This window comes from Pan paniscus, chromosome 7 (assembly GCF_029289425.2).
Source record: "Pan paniscus chromosome 7, NHGRI_mPanPan1-v2.0_pri, whole genome shotgun sequence".
Taxonomy (NCBI): Eukaryota; Metazoa; Chordata; class Mammalia; order Primates; family Hominidae; genus Pan; species Pan paniscus.
The window spans coordinates 125,342,426-125,355,205 of NC_073256.2; the positions used below are offsets into that span (position 1 = coordinate 125,342,426).

Consider the following 12,780-nt stretch of genomic DNA (forward strand, 5'->3'; position numbering starts at 1 on the left):
CTCACAGTTCTTAGCACATTCAATTCCATTCCATTTTTTTTTAATAAAAACACACATTGGCCCTGCCTAGTATATCAGCAGTAAATGTTTGCTAAATGTGTAAGCTGTATTAAGCAGCCTAAGCCATCCCCTAAATTACAGTCTTCCCCTCTCTTTCCTTATCATATAAATACCTACTAATACTATTGGGAAAACCATGCAAGTGGCTGTTTTCACCAGGCTTCCTTAATTCCAGCACTGCCTGTATTCCAAAATTAAAGAATATTATAGGCTTCTAAAATGTAGCCCTTATTCATGTGCTGGTTTGATAAAGATTAAACCTAAAGTAAAATAACTCTAATACATGATTTAGAACATTTCTGGGTTAAGTGTAATCAGAATACAGTCCCTGAATTTGAATCCTATTACCTTTAGTTGGTCAACATCAATCACTTATCTCCAGGTCTTCTATCAGGTCTTGTCACTGGTCCTTTCACCCCTCATGCTCATGCATTTCCTCTAAACCTAGAATGCCCCTAACTCTTAACAGCCTCGCCACCCAGGTTAGATGGTGAAGGAAGGGAAGGATACACCTGAGCCCTGCAATTTTTCATGACTGTTCTAACCTAACCACTAACTTGTCCCTTCTGTGATCCCTTCTATAACTGTGCAACATACTAACCCAATTGGCCCATTGGGGTTCAGCACCACTTTATGTAATGATGCTATCTAATACTGTTGTCTAATTCTGTATTAGTTTCATATGCAACCTGATGGTCTCCAACCTAATGGTCTAAGTATCCTCCAAATGAAGACATTTGTTATTTTTAATTTTATTTCTCAGTAATCCCAAACATACTGGGGTTACATCAATATATTTGGAAGTCTGTATCTTTATAGATCTTCAAACACATTATATAGAATTTATGGTACTTAGAATAATTATATGTGTGTCCACAGTTGTCCAGATTTGGACATTTCAAACATATTTATGTTAATTTTAAATACCTAGACTTTTTTTTCCCCCAAATGCATCATTACATTACATTATTCAAGAATGACAGGCCGGGCTCAGTGGCTCATGACTGTAATCTTAGCACTTTGGGAGGCCAAGATGGGGGGATTTCCTGAGCTTAGGAGTTCGAGACTGGCCTGGGCAACATGGCAAAACTTCATCTCCATTAAAAATACAAAAAACTTAGCCAGGCATCGTGGTGTGCGCCTGTAGTCCCAGCTACTTGGGGCACTGAGGCACAAGAATTGCTTGAACCCAGGAGGCGGAGGTTACAGTGAGCTGAGACCAAACCACTGCACTCCAGCCTGGGAGACAAAGTGAGACTGTCTCAGAAAAAAGAAAGAAAGAAAGACAAGAAAACAGGTGTTTCTAAAGGCACTCAAACTTGATGACATGTAGTAATTCTTTAAAAACACCTAAATAGTGATCTTGGAGTTCACAAATTCAAAGATGATATTTAACTTTGGATTTTCTTATATGTTAAAAATTACTAGTTTTTAAAACCTGTGTCATTTCATTTGAAAAGCAAAATGTAGCAGCTCACACCCATAATCTCAACTACTTGCGAGGCTGAAGTGGGAGGATTGTTTCAGGCCAGGAGTTAGAAACCAGTCAACATGGCAAGACCTCATCTCTAAAAATATTTAAATAAATAAATAACAGCCAGGCATCTCTAATAATACATTTTTTAAAAAATTAGCTGGCTATAGTGGCACACGACTGTAGTCCCAGCTACTGGGGAGGCTGTAGTGGGAGGATCCCTTCAGCACAGAAGGGGTTGAGGCTTCATTGAGCTATGACTGTGCAACCACAACAACAACAACAACAAAAAAAAAAAAAAAAAAAGGGAAGGAAAGAAAGAAGAAAAAAAAGGAAACAAAATGTAGTGTTCTCCTAGCCTAAATACATATTTCACAAAATGTCAAAACAAGGGTAGAATCATAAAATGTAGCAGAAATAGTTAAAATGTAGCAAATTCATGGATCTAAAATTACAAAATATCTCATTTCTGTATTTGTTTACAGATGATTTTCCAAAGTACGATTTCTGGCAAGGTATATTGTTTTCTTATACATAAATTTGGAGGTTAAAAAAGTTTACTCCTCCTTTTTCCTTAATTTCAGCATATTTCTGATACCTTCCTGGTACATGACAAAAAAGAATCCTTAACCTTGATTGACATGAGGTAGATACTTCATAAATTGCTGAATAAATGTTTGTCCAAGGCTAATTTTCCCACCTATGTTTTGGACTCTATCCTCTTCTGTCCCTTCAGTGATCTTGTTTCTTCATTATTTTTGTCTTTCCTCCTCAGCTGGCTCTTTCCTAGTTATGTCTCCTGTCACTCACAGACACACACACCCCAACTTCCCCATCTGTGTGAGCCTTCCAGTTATCAGATTCTCTTTTTAAATACACTTAGAGGAAGAAGAGAATGAGTGTATATAATCACTGGCTGCTTTCCTATGACTCCATGTAATCCCCAAAACCATAGCAATCAGGATAGCGACCCAACAAAAACAATGAAATGGCTCATATGAAGGTCAACAACTCTATTGTTTAAACAGTGCAACGCTGACATTGACCACTTGCTTCTTCGCAAGCCTTCCCATTCTGCTTCTGGGACATCATCCTCTCTGCTTTCCTAGTGACTTAGTCACAGCCTCCTCCACTGGCTTTTCCTTGCTTTCTGTTAAATGTCAATATTAATATACTATATTTTTTAGGTATTGTATTGTTTGGACATTTGAGTTGTTTCCAACTTGAAATTAGTATAAATAGTGTTGGCTCCCTCAGCGCCTACGGCTGGCTCCTGGGGTGCAGAGAGGGACCGCAGTCTCCGCGGCTGTGTCGCGCTCCCCTGCAGTCCCCTCCATGTTCCCTGGCACCACTACTCCCCTTCCTAAGGCCGCCACTTACCCCGGGGTCTATGGAAGTAATGAAGGACCCCTCAACGTGGCTCATCAACAGAGCAGATGAGCAGACCGTTTATTAGCTGTAGGCAAATACGAAGAGGCTATTTCTTGTCACAAAAAGGCTGCAGCGTATCTTTCTGAAGCCATGAAGCTGACACAGTCTGAGCAGGCTCATCTTTCACTGGAATTGCAAAGGGATAGCCATATGAAACAGCTCCTCCTCATCCAAGAGAGATGGAAAAGGGCCCAGGGTGAAGCAAGATTGAATGCCCAGCAGAACACAGACAAGGATGTAGCTGCCCATCTTCAGGCATCTCACAAACCCTCTGTAGAGGATGCAGAGGGCCAGAGTCCCCTTTCTCAGAAGTACAGCCCTTCCACAGAGAAATGTCTGCCTGAGATTCAGGGGATCTTTGACAGGGATCCAGACACACTACTATATTTACTTCAGCAAAAGAGTGAGCCAGCAGAGCCATGTATTGGAAGTAAAGCCCCAAAAGACGATAAAACAATTACAGAGGAGCAGGCAACCAAAATTGCAGATTTGAAGAGGCATGTGGAATTCCTTGTGGCAGAGAATGAAAGATTAAGGGAAGAAAATAACAACTAAAGGCTGAAAAGGCCAGACTTCTAAAAGGTCCAATAGAAAAGGAGCTGGATGTAGATGCTGATTTTGTAGAAACATCAGAGTTATGGAGCTTGCCACCACATTCAGAAACTGCTACAGCCTCCTCAACCTGGCAGAAGTTTGCAGCAAATACTGGGAAAGCCAAGGACATTCCTGTCCCCAATCTTCCGCCCTTGGATTTTCCATCTACAGAACTTCCTCTTATGGAGCTCTCTGAGGATATTCTGAAAGGATTTATGAATAATTGAAATAGAAGGCCACCAAAAGGGGAAAAGAGGAAATAATACAGTAATCATTAATCCAGCAAAAAAAAAAAAAAAGAAAAAAAGAAAAGGGAAAACCACATAGAAGGGTCATCCCGGAAATGCTTCATCTGGTGGACTGTGGGAGCAGAGGCATTGCCAGGACTTGGGAAACAGTCACTGTGAAATGCGCAGCATATCTCATTCACTCACTTGAGCTAATGATTCTGACTTGGCAGATGCTAAACTCATGGAGGTTCAGTTTCTCCTGATCCAAACCAAATGGCTACCTGGAATAATTTCTTCCAAGCAACAGTTATTTTTCTTATCTTCAGGTTTAAAATGTATAAAAGTTATGTGTAATTAATCTATAATGCCATAAATGATAATGCAAAACCTAAAAATATGGTGGCCGGAGGGGCTGCCTTATATTTGAAACATGCTTTCTATCATGCATTAACTGTATGCACTTTGTTAATGCACATTTTGTTTGTTTAAGGTGTGTAAGATCCACACCCTTCTAGATGAAACTATATGTGCCACACTTTGCACTACTCATAATGATAACCTCAAGACTATCAGAAGAAATATTTAAATTTCCATTTTATGAAGAAAGGAACCAAATTATTATGCCTTTTTAAACAAATTACCAGTTTACATAATTAATCAGGGTGCGTTTCAAGTTCTATCTTTGTTTATTGTATAATGCATCATTTGAAAATACCAAGGAGGAAATACCCTTTGTTTTTAATGATGCAAGAGTGGAAGTAATGCTAGTTGGTGGTATTTGATTGTAAGAAATCAATAAAGTAATTATGTTTTAAAAAAATAGTGTTGCCATGAATAATGTTTTATATGTGTTTTGTTTATAAGTCAGGATGGTAGTTATGCCAAAGGAGAAGACAGTAGTGAATGGGAAGTTAGTGAGTGGGTAGTACTAACATTCTTTCTTGACATCAGTGGGAGTTAAATGTATCTACTTTGTAATAGTTCATTAAACACTCCATTTATTATTTGTGAATTTAGAATTCTGCATGATACTTCAAAAAGTTTATTTTTTAATTACTAAAAACATGACAGTTGTGCAAATAGAAAAAAGGGGAGCAGTGACTCTGGTAAACATCCTACAATGCCAATATTCAAGTGACAAATATGTGTTCAGCTTCACTTGTGTCAAAGAAAAAGCATATTAAGACAAAAATGAAGTTTTATACTTGTTATTAATAGCCAGAGAGATGCAAGTGAAAATGACCACTGTTAGTGAAGATGTAAACTGATAAAACTTTTCTAGAAATCCATTTGGCAATATATATCTTTAAAACATGTATTATGTTTAAACGTTTATCTTATAAAAATAAACCATGCAAGTGTGTAAAAATATGTGTATGAGAGAGCAAGAATTTATACATAAGGATATTTTTCATAGAACTGCTTATAATCATGAAAAACTAAAAGTGAATTTCAATAGGCAATTAACTATAGTATAACCATTCAGTAGAATATTTGCAACTGTATTTAATGGCATGAAAATATGTTCATAATTCATTAAAACAAGTTACAAAACACAATGACACATTTGTAAGGTGAGGATAACGACAAATACTCATAGAAACAAAAATGTCAAGAACAGAAGACAAAATGGTTTTTGTTATCTTTTAACTGTTGTTATCTTTGAGAGAAGTGTTTGCTTTTGCTTTTTTTAGGCCTGTGTACTTTTCTAAGTTTTCTACAAGGACTATTTAGAACAATTTAAAGAATAAAGTTTTATGTAAATGGTTTCATTAATGAATGAGAAAAAATATGAGTGATATAACATCTAACATAGTATCAGGGACAATGGCAGCTTCTAGTGTCTGTTAGTACATGTATCACAGAATTACTCAGATAGTTGTTGGATTGGTTTCCATAAGTATGGTTGAACTGCATAAGCTTCATACTGTCTGCACCAAGAAGCCAACCTCAGACAACTTTTCAGAGAGCAAATCTTCCTTCAAAAGAAGGATATTGCTTTACATTGGAAATCATACTCTAGTGATTAGGAAACAGATGAGCAAGTTTCACTTACAAGATTTTTTAGGCTACTATTGCTAAAAGTATAATTTTCTTCTCTACTATTGAGCGATAATCTTTTAAGGAAGAGAAAAGTGGATATCATTTCAAATTCTAAGTCTGTGACAGCTTTTCCAATTTAAATCTTTCTCATCCCATGAACAAAATACAAATATCAATGCAATATATGCAAACTAGTCATGAAAAAGAGCAAATAATTGGCATGAAAGAAACATGATTATCCAAAGTCGTATACTGATAAGAAATAATTTTCCATTTTTCACTTGCTCTAATGGGGTCTTGTTAATAGCACTTCCTGCTTGTACCAGGTAACGATTTTCTCTAGGTCAGTAAACTCCAACATTGATTGTATTCACTTACAAGAAGTCTATCCATAGCAAACCCTTTCTCATATGCAGATTTTCTTTCTAAGGCTGATTTACAGTCACTGCTCTCCTTTCCATTTCTGAGAAAACTAAGCCAAAATGTGCTATTAACTCCTGCCTGAGAGTATCTAAGGAAGACTCCATTGATATACTACAAAGTATTGCTCAGGTGACCATTCATACCAGTTTGCATAGGATGGTCCTGGTTTACATCCAATATCCCTGCATAGTTGTTAATGGCAGCCCCTCTCATTTCCCAGTGTCCCACATTGAGTAATACATTATACGGCCACCCTATTGTCCATATAAGTACATACAATGCTAGCCCTAGAACTTGGAATAAATGTTTCTATCCATCTACACTCTTGCCTTGTCTTCCTTGTGCGCTAATAGTCTGGAATGAAACACATAAAGCTGTGGACTCAAACCACCACCCCCCCCATAGGTAGTCTAAAGAAATCTGAACAGGAATCCTTTCCAAGGTGGAACATATCTTCCTCTGGAAGTTTATAAACTATGAGAAATAAATTATCAAGTAGCCTAAATCATATGCCTTAAGAACAAAATTCATATTTGCAAACATATTTGCAAGCCAGTCTACAACTGGTGGGGAGTTGTTTCCTTTAAATATTAATCCAAACAATTCCATGAAATGAAGGTAGATCCAAGTTTCCTCTAAGCCTAAATATTTCTAACTCTGCTAACGACGTAACCTCATCCAGTACTTTAGCTAGAAGACCTTAGGATCAAGTTTGATTCTTTCTCTTAGCTCTGTCCAGTTAGTTACCAGGCCCCACTGGTTCTATTTTTAAAGCCTCCGCAATTTATTACCCACAAAAAAAATCATCAGAACAAGATTTCTAATCTGCAATCATTATAATAGCCTTCCTTTACTTTTTGTTCCTCTCCAATTCATCTCCCTCACTTCTGCTAGAATTATCTTAAAGCAATCTCTTTAGTTCACTGCCTACTCAGTACCCTTAGATAATACCAAGACTTCTTAGCCTGGCAGGAAACACCTTTATCAGTTGCACTGCAGCCTCCCTTTCCTTCCTCAATTCCAACCACACCTCCCACTAGGCACATGCTCTTCAATGGTTTTCATCCAGCTACTGTACTGCTCTTCCACGAAGTGTTTAAAAATGTTTGGGGACATGTTTGCTTATAACAGTAGTGAAGACACAAAGGACATTTAATGGGCAGGGACCAAGGACACTAAATGTCCAGCAATGTAGGACAGGTCCCATGAAACAGAGAACTGCATTGCCAAAATGCCAAATAACACTCCAGGTGAGAGTTCTTGTTCCCCAAATACATTATTTTTACATATATGTGGTTCCTTCTTTCTAGAATTTATTTAACCAGCCCCCACTAGTTCTGCCACCTTCCAAAATAATATTGTCCTTGGATGATGTAATTCAAACTCTTCTCATCTAAAGACTGTCTTGCCTGAATAGTCACATACACAGTGTGTTAATGGGAGATCATTAAATCACTCTCATAAATATGAGATTTAATTATCTCATATATATATGAGTGATTTAATGATTACTGACACAGCCCTTAATATATTAAATTATGAATAACCTGCTTACCATTTGTCATTTTATTCTGTGGTCCCCTTTTTCTTATCCTTTCTATCCCCTAAAATTTGAGTTCCTTAAAGAAAGGGATGTTCCTTCGGTATCTATTTTTTTAAACCACAATTTCTATGGCTGACCTAGAAGACGAGACTCATTCTGTAAGTGATTTTTGGATTAAAAGATGAAAAATTGCACCCTCATTACTATGTACAAAATGCCATTCCTTAAACGTTTTTAAATAGTTGTTAAACTTATAACTCAGATTACTTTAAAATAACCTAAACATTTTAGTTATATTAGTAATGGTACTTAAAAAAAACCACCTTTACCATATATTTAATTGCAGGTTAGACTAATGAAGGATTACCAACTCAGATAAAAAGAGAAAAAGAAGCTATAGAAATTGGTAAACCAGAGAGATTGTTCTCTGCATAAAGTACTTAAATTCCTTTGTGATTTTTTTTTATAAGCACAGTGTAGGCACTCGTTACAAAAATCTGTCAAACAAGATTGTACTTGAGATCGTTGTGATTAAAAAACTACTTACATAATCTAAAATAAAGTGTGTATGTGGAATTGTGTCTTACAGCTCTATACAAAATATAAAGTAAAAGTGCTCTTATCCTACCACACTCATTTTTTCCAAGTTTGAGCTTAGACTCTTTTTTTTTTTGAGATGACATCTCACTGTGTTGCCCAGGCTAGAGCACAGCAGTGCTATCTCAGCTCACTGCAACCTCCGCCTCCCAGGTTCAAGTGATTCTGGTGCCTCAGCTATCCCAGTAGCTGGGATTACAGGTGTGCACCACCATGCCTGGCTAATTTTTGTAATTTTAGTGGAGATGGGGTTTCCTCATGTTGGCCAGACTGGTCTCCAACTCCTGGCCTCAAGTGATCCACCTACCTTGGCCTCCCAAAGTGCTGGGATTACAGGCATGACCCACCACACCCAGCAAGCTTAAACTATTTCTATCACCTATTACAAATACATTTTTTAAAAAAAATCATTCAAAGTCTTCAACTTAGCTCCTCTCCTAAGTTGCATATCCAGCAATACAGGATAGACAAAACCAAATGCTCACTTGCACATCTGTTCATATCTGGGGCTCGGTGTCCATAGTACCCGGATGGGCAGGAATGCAGGCACTCTCCATACTGGCGCATCCCTTCTCTTCGAAGGAAGAAGAACAACTTCTGTTGACATCGGCTGCACCCATTGTCCTTTGAACAAGACAAACAACCCTTGCAAATGGGATTTGATACATAACTAGCTGTAAAAGAAAAACAAAAATTGTGTTTAATTATCAGTATAATCAGATTTTTGGTAAATACACCTGCTGAAAAGACAAATGTTTCTTTTCTTTCTGCTATACTCACATAGAAATACTAAATAAAATATCCCTCCCCTTCTTCCCTCTACCTCCTCCACCCAAAAAGTTGTTAATACACAACCAAACTTAGAAACAGAGGAAACTCAGAGGCAGAGTTGAGGCCAGAAGCTAAAGTTGAATGGCTCATGGGGATGTCAGACTAGACAGAGGTAGAACTTAGGGCAAGGTCCTCAACCCAGGCCAAGAAATATTTATGTGAAGATCTAGCACTTAGCTCCCTTTATGTAGATGGAGTAAATGGTGCTGTTTGTCCATGACCCCCTGCCCTAACTGGCTAGAGCAGGGGATTCTGACCCTAGCTTGGGAGCACACAGCGGGTAAGCACAAGAGAAAATATAATTCATGAGACATCAGAACACCAAGTCCACAAGGCTGGGATCCAAATCAAAATTATCATTGTAGCATGGGGTCTATATGATGTTGACAAGTTAAAATAAGAATTTGTCCAGATCCAGGAAAACCCAGAAAGAAAAAATAAATAAATATAGAATTACTCTCTAGATATTTTCTACAATCCTGAGACCTAGACTTTCATGAAATGCTACCTTAACATCAAGATGAACAAATCATATGAGCAAGTAAACCTTCATGAGGAACAGTCAACAATATCAGTAACAAGAAAACTTCACACCTAAAAAACCAGAAATAAGGACATTCTAAAGGAGCCTTTAAAATGAATATCTACAGAATATCTGAAGAGATAAAGGGATAACTAGAAATCACATGGGAAAAAGCAAGAATGTGCACATTACAATGAAATGAAAATTCTAAAACTTAACAAAAAATTCTATGGACAAATTGAATGGTAGAAGAGAATGACATAACCAAAAACACTTTTAAATAACTGTAGCACAAAACAAGATAAAAAGGTACTAAGCATGTAAGAAAAAAACAGAAACATTCCAATACATGATTAGTAGTTACTACAGAAGGAAAGAGTAAAGAGAATGAATAAAACACACCTTAAAATGAGACGCAACTTCAGCAAAGTCTCAGGATACAAAATCAACATGCAAAAATCACTAGCACTCCTACACACCAACAGCAGTCAAGCCAAGAGTCAAATCACAAACAAACTCTCATTCACAATTGCCGCAAAAATAATAAAATACCTAGGAATACAGGTAACTAAGGAGATGAAAGATCTCTATAAGGAGAACAACAAAACACTACCCAAGAAATCAGAGATAACACAAACAAATGGAAAAACCTTCCATGCTCATGGATAGAAAAATCAATATTATTAAAATAGCCATACTGCCCAAAGCAATTTATCGATTCAATGCTATTTCCATTAAACTACCATTGACATTTTTCACAGAACTGGAAAAAACTGTTAAAATTCACATGGAACCAAAAAAAAGCCCGAATAGCCAAGGCAATAATAAGCAAAAATAACAAAGCTGGAGGCATCATGCTACCTGACTTCAAACTATACTACAGAGCTACAGTAGCCAAAACAGCATGGTACTGATACAAGAACAGACAGGCTAATGGAACAGAATAGAGTATCCAGAAATAAGACCACACATCTACAACTGTCTAATCTTTGACAAACCTGACCAAAACAAGCAATGAGGGGCCGGGTGTGGTGGCTCACGCCTGTAATCCCAGCACTTTGGGAGGCCGAGGCAGGCAGATAACCTGAGGTCGGGAGTTTGGGATCAGCCTGACCAACACGGAGAAACCCTATCTCTACAAAAAATAAATAAATAAACAAAACACAAAATTAGCCGGGCATGGTAGCGAATGCCTATAATCCCAGCTACTTGGGAGTCTAAGCCAGGAGAACTGCCTGAACCTGGAAGGCAGAGGTTGTGGTGAGCCAAGATTGTGCCATTGCACTCCAGCCTGGGCAACAAGAGCGAAACTCCATCTCAAACACACAAACACACACAAACACACACAAACACACACACACACACACACACACACGCAATGGGGAAAAGATTCACTATTCAATAAATGATGCTGGGATAACTGGCTAGCTATATGCAAAAGATTGAAACTGGACCCCTTCCTTATGCTATATATAAAAATTAACTCAAGATACATCAAAGACTTAAAGGTAAAACCCAGAACTATAAAAACCCTGGAAGAAAACCTAGGTAATACCATTTAGGACATAGGCACAGGCAAAGATTTCATGATAAAGATGCCAAAAGCAATTGCAACAAAAGCAAAAATTGATAAGTGGGATCTAATTAAAGAGCTTCTGTACAGCAAAAGAAAATATCATCAGACTGAACAGGCAACCTACAGAATGAGAGAAAATATTTGCAAACTATGCATCTGACAAAGGTCTAATATTTAGCATCTATAAAGATCTTAAATTCACAAGGAAAAAAATCATTAACAAGCAGGCAAAGGACATGAACAGACACTTCTCAAAGGAAGACACACACGTGGCCAACAATCATATGAAAAAACTCAACATCACTGAATATTAAAGAAATGCAAATAAGAAATCACAATGAGATACCATCTCCCACCAGTCAGAATAGCTATTATTAAAAAGTCAAAAAATAACAGACGCTGAGAGGTTGTGGAGAAAAAGAAATGCTTATATACTGTTTGTGATAGTGTACATTAGTTCAACCATTATGGAAGACAGTGTGGCAATTCCACAAAAACCTAAAGATGGAAAAACCATTCAACCCAGTAATCCCATTACGGGGTATATACCCAGAGGAATATAAATCCTTCTATTATAAAGACACATACACACATATGTTCATTGTAGCACTATTCTCAATAGCAAAGACATGGAATCAACTTAGATACCCATCAACAACTGACTGGATAAAGAAAATGTGATACACATACACACACACACACACACACCATGGAATATTATACAGCCATAAAAAAGAATGAGATCATGTCCTTTGCAGGGACATGGATGGAGCTGGAGGCCATTATCCTTAGCAAACTAACACAGAAACAGAAAACAAAATACCCCGTGTTCTCACTTATAAGTGGGAGCTTAATGATGAGAACACATGGACACATAGAGGGAAACAACAGACCCTGGTGCCTATTGGAGGGCAGAGGATGGGAGGAAGATGAGGATGAGGAAAAATAACTAATGGGTACTAGCCTTAATACCTGGGTGATGAAATTATCTGTACAGAAAACCCCCATGACACAAGTTTACCTATGTAACAAACCTGCACTTGTACCCCTGAACTTAAAAGTATATGTTAAAAAAGGAATAAAACACACTGTTCAAAGAGATAATGACTGATTAATTTCCAGATAAAGACATGAGTTCTTAGATTAAAAATTAAGAGACCAAACAAGTCTACATCTAAATACAGTACATTTACATGCCATGAGAATAAAGTCAAGCCAGAGAGGAATAGCAGATTATCTAGATAGGGATAAAACTTTGACTGACAGCAGACTTAGAAAAAAATAAAGATTAGATAGCTGAGATACTATCTTCAACATGTTGAGGAAAAATTATCAAACTATAATTCTATAAGCAGTTATAGTTTAACCAGGTGAGCAAAATGAAGATATTTTAGCCAAAGTAAAGGCAAATATCTTAATTTTTTAAAAGCATTAACTAAAAGATTAAACTCTGAA

The 12,780-nt window shown here is 37.2% G+C and overlaps 1 protein-coding gene and 1 pseudogene across 5 annotated transcripts in view; one reads left to right on the plus strand and one right to left on the minus strand.

Annotated features, from left to right (window-relative positions):
• RSPO2 (R-spondin 2) overlaps positions 1 to 12,780 on the minus strand; it is a 183,618-nt gene that overhangs the window by 81,375 nt on the left and 89,463 nt on the right. For all 5 annotated transcript variants that reach the window (XM_003821749.4, XM_008975224.4, XM_055116852.2 and 2 more), the window contains exon 3: positions 8,881 to 9,069. In XM_003821749.4, the coding sequence (XP_003821797.1) occupies positions 8,881 to 9,069 (189 nt within the window). The remainder of the gene's footprint in view (positions 1 to 8,880; positions 9,070 to 12,780) is intronic.
• LOC100989848 (nuclear receptor-binding factor 2-like) lies at positions 2,870 to 4,584 on the plus strand (annotated as a pseudogene).